This window comes from Dipodomys spectabilis, unplaced genomic scaffold (assembly GCF_019054845.1).
Source record: "Dipodomys spectabilis isolate Male_0828 unplaced genomic scaffold, ASM1905484v1 ptg000234l, whole genome shotgun sequence".
Classification (NCBI taxonomy): Eukaryota; Metazoa; Chordata; class Mammalia; order Rodentia; family Heteromyidae; genus Dipodomys; species Dipodomys spectabilis.
In genome coordinates, this window is record NW_024870911.1 from 12,315,604 (window position 1) to 12,330,928 (window position 15,325).

General features: G+C 39.0%; 1 protein-coding gene across 1 annotated transcript in view; it reads left to right on the forward strand.

The window, feature by feature from the left end:
• CUNH12orf56 (chromosome unknown C12orf56 homolog) overlaps positions 1 to 15,325 on the forward strand; it is a 45,550-nt gene that overhangs the window by 24,062 nt on the left and 6,163 nt on the right. The window contains exons 6-11 of the mRNA XM_042699056.1: positions 801 to 945; positions 6,561 to 6,667; positions 8,051 to 8,140; positions 11,773 to 11,896; positions 13,935 to 14,009; positions 14,862 to 14,936. Of these exons, the coding sequence (XP_042554990.1) occupies positions 801 to 945; positions 6,561 to 6,667; positions 8,051 to 8,140; positions 11,773 to 11,896; positions 13,935 to 14,009; positions 14,862 to 14,936 (616 nt within the window). The remainder of the gene's footprint in view (positions 1 to 800; positions 946 to 6,560; positions 6,668 to 8,050; positions 8,141 to 11,772; positions 11,897 to 13,934; positions 14,010 to 14,861; positions 14,937 to 15,325) is intronic.

Below are 15,325 nucleotides of genomic sequence, written 5' to 3' on the forward strand. Positions count from 1 at the left end.
TTTCCATCCCCAGCTCTTGGGTCTCTCACATTCCTGCCCTAAGTTTAAATACACAGTTCCCAGAACACTCCTACTCTCTCCTTTCTGGCTTTTCTTTCTTTCTTTCCCTAACAACCCCTTCCTTCCTCCTGCTTCCCAGTTCTGGGGCTTGAACTCAGGGCCTGGACATTGTCTCTTAGCTTTTTCAATCAAGCCTAGCAATCTACCACTTAAGCCATAGCTTCACTTCTGGCTTTTTGGGGTTTAATTGGAGATAAGAATCTCATAGTCTTTGCTGCCCTGGCTTTGAACTGCAACTCTCAGCTCGTACTCCTGAATAGGTAGAATTACAGGAATGAGCTACCAGTGCCCATCTATCAGGTGTGTTTGTTTATTTAATAGTTTTCAGTCAAGCCATACTGGCTTTCTCTATCAAACAGAGAAAGCAAGTTTTCTTTATAAAGAAGCTTCTTTAATAAACAACAAAAAAGTGAGTTGGCTGGAAGAAAAATATTAAGCAAATATTATATGTAGTTCATGCATTATAGTACCTGACATGAGAGTGGCTAAGAAAGGACAGAAGTTTACCAGGTACACTGACTATATTCCTGGGTGGGTAGCACTGAAGTCAAGGGCACAATTAAAAGAGGTGTCAAAAAACAGTCTACTTTGGGAGGGGGGTACAAGGTTTACTACTGGTGAGTAATTAGTAGTACAAAAATGACATGAAAATTCCATCAAGTTTTACCAACCTGTCAGTTATTTGTAAACTTCGTTTCTTGTTTTTACCTAGACTTCATTTGTTGTGTGTGTTTCTGTAGATCTGAAGAGAAGATTAAGCACTTCAGTCAACTGAAATCTGAACTATTTCTTAAAGACAATACTTTGAGGAAGATATTTTGTTTAATTACAGAACTTAAAGTAGCAGCCCAGAAGAATTTCATTCTGAAAAGGCTTTTCTGGAAAGTAAGAGTTTTATCTCATTTATTTTGTCTGGTTACTAAATTTAAGCATCAATTAAAATAGAAATAATGGTATTCTTGCATCTTGGCACTGTATTTTAAATGTTGATTAAATTTCTTGCAATCATTTCTTAAGCCTGTGAGATAATAAGTAGTATAATATGGGTGGTAAGGAGAAAAAAAGGGAGTGTAGCAATTAAGGAACAGCAATATTAGAGTGAAAACTTCTGCTAGGTAAATGTAAAATCAGAAAGGAGATTTCATAGTTATTCTATAGATTACAGTATATTAAAAATACACACGGGTATCTTGGCACTGAAGTAAAATTCTCCTAGCTCTGTTTTCTAAAAGCTTGAGCCATGTGGAATCCTCTTTTGCTCTGTACCTTTTCCTATGCTGTTTGCTTAATCTAGGATATGCTTTGTATTTTCTCTTGTCAACGTCCCACTCATTCTTCGAGGTTCAGCTCGAATGCTATTTTTTTTGCCTGTCATCCACAGAAAGGACCTTGGATAACTTCTCATTTAAAATTTTTGGTTGGCAGCTCTGTCTGAAGAACTTTCCTTGATGTTTTATAAGTTTGGGTGTTCAGTAAGGTAGATGCTACCTGCTTATGGGTATTAAGTACTTGAATGTGGCTAGGGACCAAGGAAGTAAAACATTAATTTTCACCTAATTAAATACCCCAGTGTGGACAGTGGCTCCTGTGTTGTGCAGTGCAGGTCTATGGACTCTCTGGCCTCTCAGAGCATTTTCTTTTTAACCATGCAACCAACATTTATTGAGTACCTTATTGGTGAGGCCTGGTAATAGACACTAGAAATTTAAGCACGACTGGCATACAGCTCCCACCCTTAGGAATTAGCACCAACATCTTCTCTTTTATCCTAGTTGATGGTATGGTTCTCTTTTTTATAAACACATGCTTTCTTAGGACAGGAATATGTCTTTCTTGTGATTATATCTCCTAGGACCTAAACACAATGCAGGTATACATCATTGTCCTAGAAGCCGTTCTTACCAAATTACATTTTTTTTCTCATGAAAAGTTAATCTGACTAGAAATTTAGAAATAAAGCATTCATATTCTTCACAGGTAAAATTATTGTGGTCATTCTTTTTTTGGTGGGGCAGGGAGGGGGTCAGTCATGGGGCTTGAACTCTAGGCATGGGTGCTGTCCCTCAGCTCTTCAGCTCAAGGCTAGTGCTCTACCACTTGAGCCACAGTGTCACTTCCAGTTTTTTGGTGGTTCATTGGAGATAAGACTTTCTTGCCCGAGCTGGCTTTGAATCTCAATCCTCAGATCTCAGCCTCCTGAGTACCTAGGATTACAGGTATGAACCACAGGCACCCAGCTGTGGTCATTCTTATTATGGACTGAAAGAGACTTTACATGGACTTAATTCAACTATCAAAAATGCAAGTCCAGAGTGAATGTAAGAGGAGATAAAAGGCACATGGATAGGCTTCTCTTTTTCTACAATTTTTTTTTTTTCTGTGCACTGTCCCTGAACTTTTTGCTAGCATTCTACCACTTAAGCCATAGGTCCACTTCTGGCATTTTGGTTAATTGGAGATAAGTGTCTGACTGACTTTCCTCCTGCCCAGGCTAGCTTAGAACCAGCAGCCTCCTGAATAGTTAGGATTACAGGTGTGAGCCACTGGCACCCAACTTTTTATTTTTAAAGCTAGGTGAAATTCACACAACATAAAACTATCTCTCTCTCTCTCACACACACACACATACACACACACATTCATACAATGCCAGTCTGGGGCTTGAACTCAGGGCCTGGGCACTATCCTTGAGCTTCTTTTGCCCAAGGCTAGCACTCTAGCACTTGAAACACAGTGTCACTTCTGGCTTTTTCTGTTTATGTGGTACTAAGGAATTGAACCCAGGGCTTCATGCATGCTAGGCAATCACTCTACCATTTAGTCACATTCCCAGCCCATCTTAAATATATTTTTTCGGGGGCGGGGGGGTCCGGTCGTGGAGCCTGAACTCTGGGCCTGGGCGCTGTCCTTCAACTCTTTAGCTCAAGGCTAGCACTCTACCACTTGAGCCACAGCGCCACTTCTGGCTTTTTTTTTTCTTTTTGCTTATGTGGTGCTGAGGAATTGAACCCAGGGCCTCATGCATGCAAGGCAAGCACTCTACCACTGAGCCACCTTCCCAGCCCATCTTAAATATTTTTGAGTGTATGTTTTAGTGCCATTAAGCCCATTCACCCTGTTGGACAACTATCTTCCCCTGAACTCTTTTTCATCTTGGAAAACTGAAACTCTATAGGTATTAAGCAATGATTCCTTATTTCTCTACACAATGCCAGCCTCTGGCAATCATTGTACTACTCTATTGTTTTGCCTAATCTAAGCACATCAGTGACAATGGCAAGGCCTAGATTTCAAGCCCCAGGACTGGCAATAAACAAACAAAAAGGAGTGCACTAAAGAGCTGGAACAGTGTAGTGCACCTAGGGAGAAAATGTGAGGCCCTCAGTACAAACTTCAGCACTCTCCCATCCTTTCCCTCCCCCACCCCCCCCAAAAAAGTTAGAACATGCTAGAAGGCTACCTTATGTCCTTGGGCAGACAGTAACCTTACTCTCCTGGCAAGCACTGACATGTTTTCTGCTTACTTCACTGACTCATTGGTAGTTCTACTTTTAGTATTCAGAGGAACCAATATACTGTTTCCCCAAACAAAAAAGATTTCTATATTCTTTTATTCCTGTTAACATTGATAAAACATTCTAATTTCTCATCCTCCGCAACTCTTGTTATTGTGTGCTTTTTAAATAGCAGCCATCTGAATGGATGTGAGATGTTATCTCATTTAGTTCTGATTTATATTTCTCTAAGGATTAGTGATGTTGAACCTCTTTTTTGTATGCTCATTGACCATCTGAGTATTTTCTTTAAGGAAAATTTGAGGCATAATTACAAACTATGTATAATAAAGTATACCCACATTAAGATAGAGTTTGAAGAGTTTTTGTGAGAATGTGTGTGTGTGTGTGTGTGTGTGTGTGTGTGTGTGTGTGTGTGTGTGTGTGTATTCATGTAGTATTAATCCAATCAAGATTTAGAACATTTCAGTTAGGCACTAGTGTCTCATATATGTAATCCTAGCTACTTAGGTGGTTGAAGACAAGAAAATCATGGTTTGAGTCTGGCCTGGAAAGAAATAAGTTGGAAGAACCCCTTTCAATCTTCATTTGGATACAGTGTTATATACCTGCCATCTTAATGTATGTGTAAAGCTGAGATTGGGAGGATTATAGCTCCAAGCCACTCTGGGCAGAAATGTCCACAAGAATCTATCTCTGTGGAAAGAAGCTGAGCATTGTGGTGTGTGCTTGTCATCTCAACAGTAATGGGAGCCTAAAATAGGCCGACTGTACACTAGGCATGTGCCTAGAGAGGAAACAAGATCCTATCTTAAAAATAACCTGGGGCTAGGAACTTGGCTTAGTGGTAGAGTGCTTGCCTAGCATGCATGAAGTTCGATTCCTCAGTACCACATAAACAAAAAAAGCCAGAAGTGGTACTGTGACTCAAGTTGTAGAGTGCTGGCCTTGAGCAAAAAAGGAAGCTCAGGGGGCCTGGGAAGGTGGCTCAGTGGTAGAGTGCTTGCCTTGCATGCATGAGGCCCTGGATTCAATTCCTCAGCACCACATAAGCAGAAGAAGCCAGGAGTGTCGCTGTGGCTCAAGTGGTCGAGCACTAGCCTTGAGCTGAAAAGCTGAGGGACAGAGTCTAAGCCCAGAGTTCAGATCCCACGACCCGCCAAAAAAAAAAAAAAAACAAAAAACAAAAAAAGGAAGCCCAGTGACAATGGCAAGGCCTAGATTTCAAGCCCCAGGACTGGCAATAAACAAACAAAAAGGAGTGCACTAAAGAGCTGGAACAGTGTAGTGCACCTAGGGAGAAAATGTGAGGCCCTCAGTACAAACTTCAGCAGTCTCCCATCCCTCCCCCCCCCCCAAAAAAAAAAAAAGTTAGAACATGCTAGAACTACCTTATGTCCTTGGGCAGACAGTAACCTTACTCTCCTGGCAAGCACTGACATGTTTTCTGTTACTGTATACATTTGTGTTGCCTGTCTTAGTATTCAATTGACGTGGCGTTGTGCTGTGTGTTCTTTTGTGTGATACTTCTTTTAAGATTTCTCCATGTTGTTGCAGGTAGGTAGATGCTATTTTAAGAATGAAACTCCTGACCAATGTGAAGGTGGCAGGTCACAATAATGGGTATTTATTAAGCACTTAGGAAAAGGGTGTGTATTTGTCAAGTGTTACAAACACTTATTTACTCCTAACATCAACCCCACAAGGTCATAGTATTCACCCTATTTTTATATGAGGAAACTATTGCTTCTTAGTCTTTTGGCTAAGATCAAGTGGAGATGAGGAAACTGTCACACTGCACATAAACCTTTTGTCAGATATGTAGCTACCAAGTGTCAGAGCCTGGTTCCAGAGACAGTGTACAAAACTGTCCAGTCTACTGATTTATCAGGCACTGGGAAATCCCAAGCACTTTCAGAGTGCCTGGCATTCTTCCTGCTCCTCCTCTTCTTTTCTTTTTCTCCACAACCATCCCCAACTTCTTCTAAATAAGGACGCAGTATACTTGTCTAAACAGAGTCTAATTTGTCACTAGTCATGAGTAGTCCAGGGGACTAAAAGGTGACACTAGAAGAATAGAAGAGAGAGCAATTGTATTACTTCCTCATTAGTACCCGCATGCCAGATTTTATGGGCCAATGATTATTTTCATGCTTGTTTGTCTCATAAGACTGAATAAGAACACAAAAAGATTAGTTGTTCAACTCTGAGTCGGTGTTTATTTAGAAAGAAACGGTAACCTCTCTATGGTCTTACAATAAGTATTGAAATTGTTTTATAGCACTTTTTAGTGATGCACATTATGTGTGTGTGTGTGTGTGTGTGTGTGTGTGTGTGTGTGTGTGTGTGTGTGTGTGTGTGTGTGTGTGTTACTGAGGATTGACTTCAGAGCCTCATATCTGCTAGACAAACACTCTACCACTTGAACTATACCTACCATGCCCTGCCCCTTTGCTTTTGGTTTGTTTTTCAGATAGGGTCTCATGCTCTTTGTCAGGGCTGGCTCCAAACTGCAATCCTCCTGTCCAAAAACTCCCTAAGTGGCTGAGATTAGAGGTATGCTGCACCATTCTCAGCCTACTAAACATTTTTAAACAAGAGGTTTCCTGTCCACTACTTCACTCAAGCCTTATAAAAGGTAAAGTACTTTGGAAAGGCAGGAATTACAAAGTCTTATTTTCCAAGGTAACTAAATGACTTGGCTGAGATTATAAACTTATCTCTTCTGCATGATCTTCAGTATTAATGGCCTAAACTGCAGCCCTTAGCATCATCCCTTAGTTCTTGTGCTGTTCAGTAGAATAGCGGTCTGACTGTAAGTAAAAAGTGTGTTTTCAATTTGGATTATGGTCGTATTAGTGAAAGATATCGTACTTCACTTCTGTAGCCAGAGAACAAATAATTTTTTCATACTTTTGCATAAGGATGGAAAGTTCCAACAGCTGATATTTTAATTATTCTCATCTTTCCCACTTGCTTTCACAGACCAATGACTTTTTCTATTTCTTAGTGAACAAACTTCATGAGTACTTGCCAGAGTCTAAGGATAAAAATGCACTTCAAAATAAAAGTCAAAGGGCTGATGAGTTGGCGTAAGTACTAATGAGATAATCAGATGTTCTTCTGCTGTTAAGGATAAATGGAAGGCATCAGACAAAATATATACAGTAGTAATGATTACTAGTATGACAAATTTTGCCTCATTTTTTTTCAAAATTAAGACCCAAAGATGTGTGTGTGTGTGTCTGTGTGTGATCTTCAGTCCTGAGGCTTGAATACAGGAGCTGGACACTGTGCCTGAGATTTTTTTTGCTCAAGAATAGTGCTATACCACTTGAGCCAAAGCTCAAGTGGCTTTTTGGTGATTAATTAGAGACAAGGCTCCAGACTTTCCTGCCTCGGCTGGCTTTGAACTGTGGTCCTCAGATCTCAGCTTTTTGAGAAGCTAGGATTACAGAAATGAGCCACTGGTGCCCAGAGTCAAAGATTTTATTTTGTATTATAAAGAAGTATTCCTTTTGTTCTAATTTAAATGGGAGGATATGTAAGAAACTAGTCATATAGGCTGCCTCAAAGCATGTGATTGAGGGAGAGCTATCTCTTGCTGTTTCCCTTTGTACCTTTGACAGTTTGAATCATGTATTACCTATTTGAAAAAAGTTAATTATTAAAATCACTAAAAAATAATGTGTGATCATCCTAAAAACTTTGAGAAAATAGGCGTACAGGAAAAATATGAAGATGAGCTGGGCACTGGTGGCTCATGCCTGTAATCCTAGCTACTCTGGAGGCTGAGATCTGAGAATCGTGGTTCAAAGCTAGATTGGGCAGGAAAGGCTGTGAGATTCTAATCTCCAATAAACCACTCAGAAAACGGGAAGTGGTGGTATGGCTCTAGTGGTAGAGCACTAGCCTTGAGCTAAAGAGCTGAGGGACAGTGTGCAGGCCCAGAGTTCAAGCTCCACAACCAACCAAAAAAAAAAAAAAAAGAATATGAAGATGACTTAATCCTTACTTGCAACTATCATCCATTCATTCAACACATGTTTAAATGCTTACTATGCAGCAGTCACAGACTAGGTGCCCAGCCAATGCTGGCAATTTAATATACAGGACTTTTTTTTTGGGGGGGGGGAGGAGGTCCGGTCGTGGGGACTGAACTCTGGGCCTGGGCGCTGTCCCTCAGCTCTTCAGCTCAAGGCTAGTGCTCTACCACTTGAGCCACAGCGCCACTTCCGGCTTTTTTCTTTTTGCTTATGTGGTGCTGAGGAATTGAACCCAGGGCCTCAGGCATGCAAGGCATGCACTCTACCACTGAGCCACCTTCACAGCCCCAATGTACAGGATTTCTTTCTCATGCTTTTTTCCTCTATGAATATCTGAAAAGCAATTATATCCAAGATTATTGATTTTGTGGAATTCTGACTTTTTAATAGAATCATGCCATTTCCCTTAATTTTTCCTTTGTTTTCTAGGACATGCATTGAAATTATACAAACTCTAGGACTGATGTTCAGAGAAACAGAAGTTGAATTATCACGTCTGAATACACTGGCAGCTAAGAAGTAAGGTGTTTTTAGTTAGTTTGTTTGTTTTTAGAAGACATGGGCCCTTATAGTTTCAGCCCATTCACCTCTCTCTAACTCTTCCTCCTTTTGTGCCAGTACTGGGGCTTGAATACATGGCCGGGTACTCTACCACTTGAGCCACAGCTCCACTCCTGGCTTTTTTTTAGTGCTTAATTGTAGGAAAGAGTTTCATACTTCCCTGACCAGGCTGGCTTTGAATTGTGATCCTCACATCTCAGCTTCCTGAATAGACAGGATTACAAGGGTAAGCCACTGGCACCTGGTTGTATTCATCACTCTTGTTGAGTGTCTCTAACACTCTTAACTCTCCAACTCCTCTGCTAAACTGTCCTGGAAGTTACGCTCTTGTCTCTAACCTATCTGCCTATCTGTAATGAGTACATTCTCTGGCGCATGGCCAAGTGCTCTGTCCCTCTGGATCTTTACAGGTACAGAAATTTTCTTGGTATAATTTTATCTTTTGTTCTAGTTTAGTGAGCTTGAAAAAAGACAAAGTGATCCATCATACATTAAAAACCAGGGAGTCGGGGCTGGGAAGGTGGTTCAGTGGTAGAGTGCTTGCCTTGCATGCATGAGGCCCTGGGTTCGATTCCTCAGCACCACATAAGCAGAAAAAGCTGGAAGTGGGTCAGAGGCTCAAATGGTAGAGCACTGGTCGACAGCTGAAGAGCTGAGGGACAGTGCCCAGGCCCCACAACGGACAAAAAAACAAAACAAAACAAAAAACCCCCCAAAACCAGGGAGTCTCTACTACAAATTTCTAGGATATGCCCATATTCACCTTTCAAAGGCAGGAGTTATAGTAGCCACATTTATTTTATATGGTTATGTGCTACTTAATGACAAGGGTGTACTTACATAAACCTAGATGGCATGGCCTATTACAAACCTACTATATGGTATATATGTATACACATACATATACACATGTGTGCATGCACACACACATACACTTATATAGTATATAACCTACTGTCCCTCCCAGAATATTCTCCTTTTGGTTAGTTAACTAATGAAGGATCTTAATTGTATTTGCAAAGCCCCTTCACTTTTTGCATCTAATGTAAGTGATAGCTGAACGCATTCCCAGGTCCTACCCATACTTAGAGTAAGGATTATGTAGCATATGCATACCTGGGAGGTGGGAACACAAGACTCCAAGTTTGCTCTTCAAAGTCTGCATTATGCCACTTTAAATTCATGCATTAGAAATCATATCAATCTGAAGAATAAAAGTATTATTTTGTTTTTGCCAGTCCTGGGGCTTGAACTCAGGGCCTGAGCACTGTCCCTGAGCCTCTCTGTGCTCAAGGCTAGCACTCTACACTTGAGTGAGCCACAGCACCACTGCCAGCTTTTTCTGTTTATGTAGTACTGAGGAATCAAACCCAGGGCTTCATGCATGCTAGGCAAGCACTCTACCACTAAGCCACATTCCAAGCCCTGTTGGGACCATTTTTAAGCCTGCTATATCAATTATATAAGTCTCTATTTTCAGGATGAAAGAATCATTTTGACTAAAATTATTGGCCTAGTGGATTTTAAATTAGGTGAGTTGGCAGAAGGAGTAGATTTCAAATTAAATTCCATTGGAACAAATAAAAAGTAGTTATTCATTTTAGCAGTTTCCTCTTTGTTTTCATAAGTGGAGATCTTACTAGATCAATCCATGGTTCTGTATTCTTGAAATGTATCATATTTCAGTATTGTCAGTATTGTTGGGGTTCATTTTATATGTTGTCACCGTAAGTGGCGAAAATTTGAGTGTTCCTTCTCTTGGCTTTAAAAGGACTGTTACTGAAAATAAAGGACTGTGATTAAATATAACAGTGAATGGAATGCCAATTTAAACTTAATATCCAGAAATGTTTTATTCAGGAAAGTTTTCTGGTGATTTTTAAAGAACATTCTAAAAGTAAGACTCGTCATTTTAAATAGGTCAACTGAAACATAAGTAAATATCCTACATGTTTTTCTCTTCAAGAAATGTAACAATGTAGTTTTTATTATTTTTCCATATTGAAGAATTATACTTGCTTTCTGAGTTAGAAAAATTAAGGGAAATTGTATTGTTATTAGAAATGTGCCTTGCTATAAGCTTCTGATTATAACAATGTTTTAAATGATTGCAAAGAGTAGGAAGCCTCAAGTATTACTTAACAAGAGAATTTTTATATAAAGCTCCATCTTAAATTATTTTACAACTCCTCTGCCTCAAAGCTATTTGATAATGTCTTGAGTTAAATAGCTGCTTCACTTTCATTTTTTGTTTATCTTTTTTCCTATTTCCTTCTCTTCCCTTTCCTTTCTCCTTTCCTGTCATCTTTCTTTCTTTCTTTATTTTCGGTTGGTCATGGGGCCTGAACTCTGGGCCTGGGCACTGTCCCTGAGCTCTTCAGCTCAAAGCTAGTGCCCTACCACTTGAGCCATAGAGCCACTTCTGGCTTTTTTCTGCTTATGTGGTGCTGAGGAATTGAACCCAGGGCCTCATGAATGCAAGGCAAGCACTCTACCACTGAGCTACCTTCCCAGCCCCTCCTGTCATCTTTCCTTTCCCTTCTCTGTCTTTCCCTTAGTCTTTTAAATTATAAAATATCTATTTATTTACTTTTTCCATGGAGTTTCTTTTCTGTCTCTTTGCTTTCAGTTTATGTATATCTTTACATTAAAATCTTTAAATTAAGATAAATATATGTGCCATAAACGAACACGTGTAAGATGTAGGGAAATCACTGTGTAAAGTGTTTTTTTAATAACATAAATGCATTTATTGGAATATGATCTACAGAAAAGTTTTCTCTTAAAAGTTTTAGCTTCTCATCCTGGTTTTTGTTTGTTTTTGTTTTTGGTCGGTCGTGGGGCCTGAACTCTGGGCCTGGGCACTGTCCCTCAGCAATTCAGCTCAAGGCTAGCATTCTACCACTTGAGCCACAGCACCACTTCTGGCTTTTTTTGTGTATGTGGTGCTGAGGAATCTAACCCAGGGCCTCAAGCATTCAAGGCAAGCGCTCTACCACTGAGCCACCTTCCCAGCCCTTCCCATCCTGTTTACATTTTAGCTTCTTAACCCTTTTGATTTTTCTCTTTGTTCTATTACTCTTCTAACACTGTTTAGTGCCCTGTTAAGTGATTTTTCACCTCTATTTTCAATCTCTTCCCATCTTTTCTAGTCTCTCCAATTTCCTTCTAGTTGGGTTATACACTGGCACTCCCAATGAACTTAGTTTAACCAAGTATTTCCTCTACTTACTTTAAGCCTAGATCCTATTTTACTTGTAAATTTTGCTTGGAATTAATCTATAAAACCATAAATAATTAATAATCTGTAAGTAGTCCCTAAAAAGTCCTTTTGAAAATATTGCTACTATTGAAATCACCAATTTTCACTTAAATCCAGACATATTGAGCTTTCTGAATTATGTGAACTAGTGGAAATATATTTGTTCTGAGTAAAAAATTATCAGAAATTGCATTTTCATTTAAATTTCCTACTTTTAAAAAATGATCAATTTTTCATTTAGCTGTCTGTTCAAAGGCTCAAAAATCAGTCAAGAAGTGTGTGCTTTTCAAAACCTTACTCATTAATGGTTTTTAAATTTCTTTTTCAGGGGAATGCTCTTTAATCTCTTGGTCATTTTAATTAGTAAGCCTCAGATTCCAAAATCTTGTCCTGTGTTTGACATCCAGTTGGTGGCTGATGCAACTTTAGTTGAAATGTCTTTTGATGCTGAGGTGAGATGAGAATTTTGAGAGACTAAATACAATTTATAATGTAGCTCATAATGATAAAGAACATGGAACAAATCGAAGTGTAAACATTTTATTAACCTAAGAACTCACAAAACTATTCTGTAAATATTACTATACCCATTTTATGTTTGAAGTCATATATACTGAAGGAAATAGTGTTCTTTATAAATTATATAGATCTGTTTCTGTGAGACTATATACAAAATTGATATACATTAATTCAATATTAAGGTTCCAACTGGCAAAAAGTACCAGTATTGTTTTAGAGATTTTAGGATTAACCTGGGATTTAATTTACCATCTCTCTACTTATGTGAACAGTACAAGCAATTCTTTTAGGGTTGTAGTAAAACATGAGAAATATCAAACTGTCTAGATGTGTGATTTCTTACAGAATAAATCATGAGCTTATTTTAAGACAAGTCAATCCAGGATGAAACATGATTCGATAGTTCTTGAACATACAATTAAAATTATGTTTTAGAAAACTCTCATATTCTTATTTAGAAAATACTGACTGACTATCAAACTGCTAGGCAGGTAATGTAAGTAGAAAACAAAACAGATACTATCTCTGCTTCACTAGTTTAGATGATAACATTTAGATCCTGGCTTGAGTCAGGAATTACAAGAAGATAGGTTCAAAAGGAGAAATACTAAGCTTGGATTTGGGTTTTTAAATTTGATTTACCAATGGTATTTCCATCTGAAAATATCTATTGGACAGAATACACCAGTCTCAGTTTCATTCAGATTGTCTGATCTATTGCAAATAGAAAGTTAGTGTGGCCATAAAGAAGATACATTTTGAGTCCAAGGCCTAACAGAGAGGCAGATTTCAAACTAAGGCTCTTCCCCACCGACAATTCTCATGCTCAGAGTGGATTATGGGCCACAAGACAGCCTCTCCAATTCTCTGGAGTCCTTGAGAGCCATCAGATGTTCCTTTTTATTTTTTATTTTTGTCAGTCCTTGGGCTTCAACTCAGGGCTGGGGCACTGTCTCTGATCTTCTTTTGCTCAAGACTAGCACTCTACTACTTAAGCCACAATGCTACTTCTGGCTTTTTCTGTTTATGTGGTAATGAGGAATTGAACCCAAGGCTTCTTATGTGCTAGGCAAGCACTCTACCACTAAACCACATTCCCAGCCTCAGTCAGATGTTTCTAAGACCTGTATTTACTCATGCTACAGAAGAAACCACAGTTCTGGATCTCAATGATTTAGCAAAGATATATAGATAGATAGATAGATAGATAGATAGATAGATAGATAGATAGATAGATAGATAGATAGATAGATAGATAGATAGATAGATAGATCGATCGATCTATTTTTTTTTTTTGGTCGGTCGTGGGCCTTGAACTCTGGGCTTGGGCACAATCCCTCAGCTCTTCAGCTCAAGGCGAGTGCTCTACCGCTTGAGCCACAGCGCCACTTCTGGTTTTCAAGTGGTTTATTGGAGATAAGGGTCTCACGGACTTTCCTGCCCAGGCTGGCTTTGAACCTCGATCCTCAGATCTGAGCATCCTGAGTAGCTCGGATTACAGGCGTGAGCCACCAGTGCCCGGCCAAGTTATATATAAATTTTATGTGCTAATATTCTATGGACCATTATGACTTCTTTTCTTGACCTAGTTTTTGCATTATGTCATAGTTCTGTAGTCTGTCTGAGAACCAATTTCTTAAATATAAAACAAAAATGTATCATATTAATTACAGTTTTACTTAAAAATCTTTTAGAGGGCTGGGAAGGTGGCTTAGTGGTACAGTGCTTACCTAGCATGCATGAAGCTCTGGGTTCAGTTTCTCAGTACCACCTACACAGAAAAAGCCAAAAGTGGCACTGTGGCTCAAGTGGTAAGAGTGCTAGTCAAGGACAGTGCCCAGGCCCCCAGTTTAAGCTCCAAGACTGGAACCAAAAAAAAAAATCTTTCAGAGGTATTAAATGAAACCAGAAGCAATGACTGTTTTCTGGCTCAGCCTGTTCTGTTGTATTGATTACTCTTGAAAATTCTAGTTACAGAAGCTTATCCTGGAATACACTGATACAGCTACAGCACTTTTATACGAGATACTTCTTGTCTTTCAGCAGGTATAGTACACATTCTTATTACAAATCTTATGTGATTATATGTACATATCCCCCATATATAATGATTAACAACATACAAAAAAAAAGCTCCTATCAAAGAGGGTCGCCTTCCTGGGTACTGTTAGCTCATGCCTTTAATCCTAGCTACTCAGGAGGCTGAGATTTAAGGATCAAGATTCAAAACCAGCCCGAGCAGGGAAAGTCTTATCTTCAATTAACTACCAGAAAACCAGAAGTGGAGCTGTGGTTCAAAATGGTAAGAGTGCTATCATTGAGTGAAAGAGCTCAAGGACAACTCCCACAACCAAAAATAAAGTCTCCAAAATGGGTTGATTTAAACACTACTACTTTTTTTTTGTGTGTGTGCAGGTCCTGGGGCTTGAACTCAGGGCCTTGGTACTGTCCCTGAGCTTTTGTGCTCAAGGCTAGTGCTCTAACATTTGAGACACAGCTCCACTTCTGGCCTTTCTGGTGATTAATTGAGATAAAACTCTTATGGACTTTCCTGCCTCGGCTGGCGTTTAACCATAATCCCCAGATCTCAGCCTTCTGAATGCTTGAATTACAGGCATGACCCACTGGTGCCTGCCTACTTCTTTAAAAATATGAGACCAGGTCTTGTTACATAGTCCACATTGGCTAAACTCTTGATCCTTATACTTCAACCTTCTGAGTGCTATGATTACCACACACCTTTAAATAATACTGCCTTTGCTCTTAAATACCTATCTAGCTCATTTAACAAATCCTGACTTTAACAATTTGATTAATCAGGATAAACATTTGAGAATAGGTATCCTTTTAGATAAAAATTAGACTTAATAAGTATATTTTATTTCCTTGAGTTTTTAGGGAAATCTTGGATTGGGATCAACAAAGTTTGCTATTAGCTGGATGATGTCCTTTCTACAAAGTTGTCCTACCATAGTAAGTACCTAGAATTAAAAGGAGAAAAAAAACACTACCACTCAAGACTAAGCAGATGTTCTTGTGCTTAATAAAACCCACATTTTCTCTATGATGTGGTCAAGTTTATGAAACAGAAACAAAATATCAATTTGATAATCCTAGTATTTGATTATTTGAAACCAGAAATATTTAAGGTACTGAAATACCTTAAATATGATTTGGTTTTATAAAAAACTAAGGTTACAAGTAGAATACAAAAATCTTACATGATTTACTATATAATTAAGTAAAGACACTAATAGTTACTTTAAACAGCGTATGAGCATAATACTTGGAATCAACTGTGCACTCTGTCCTGGCAACCACCACCCTGGCCCAAACTATCATCTTCTTGTTGCTTGACATTA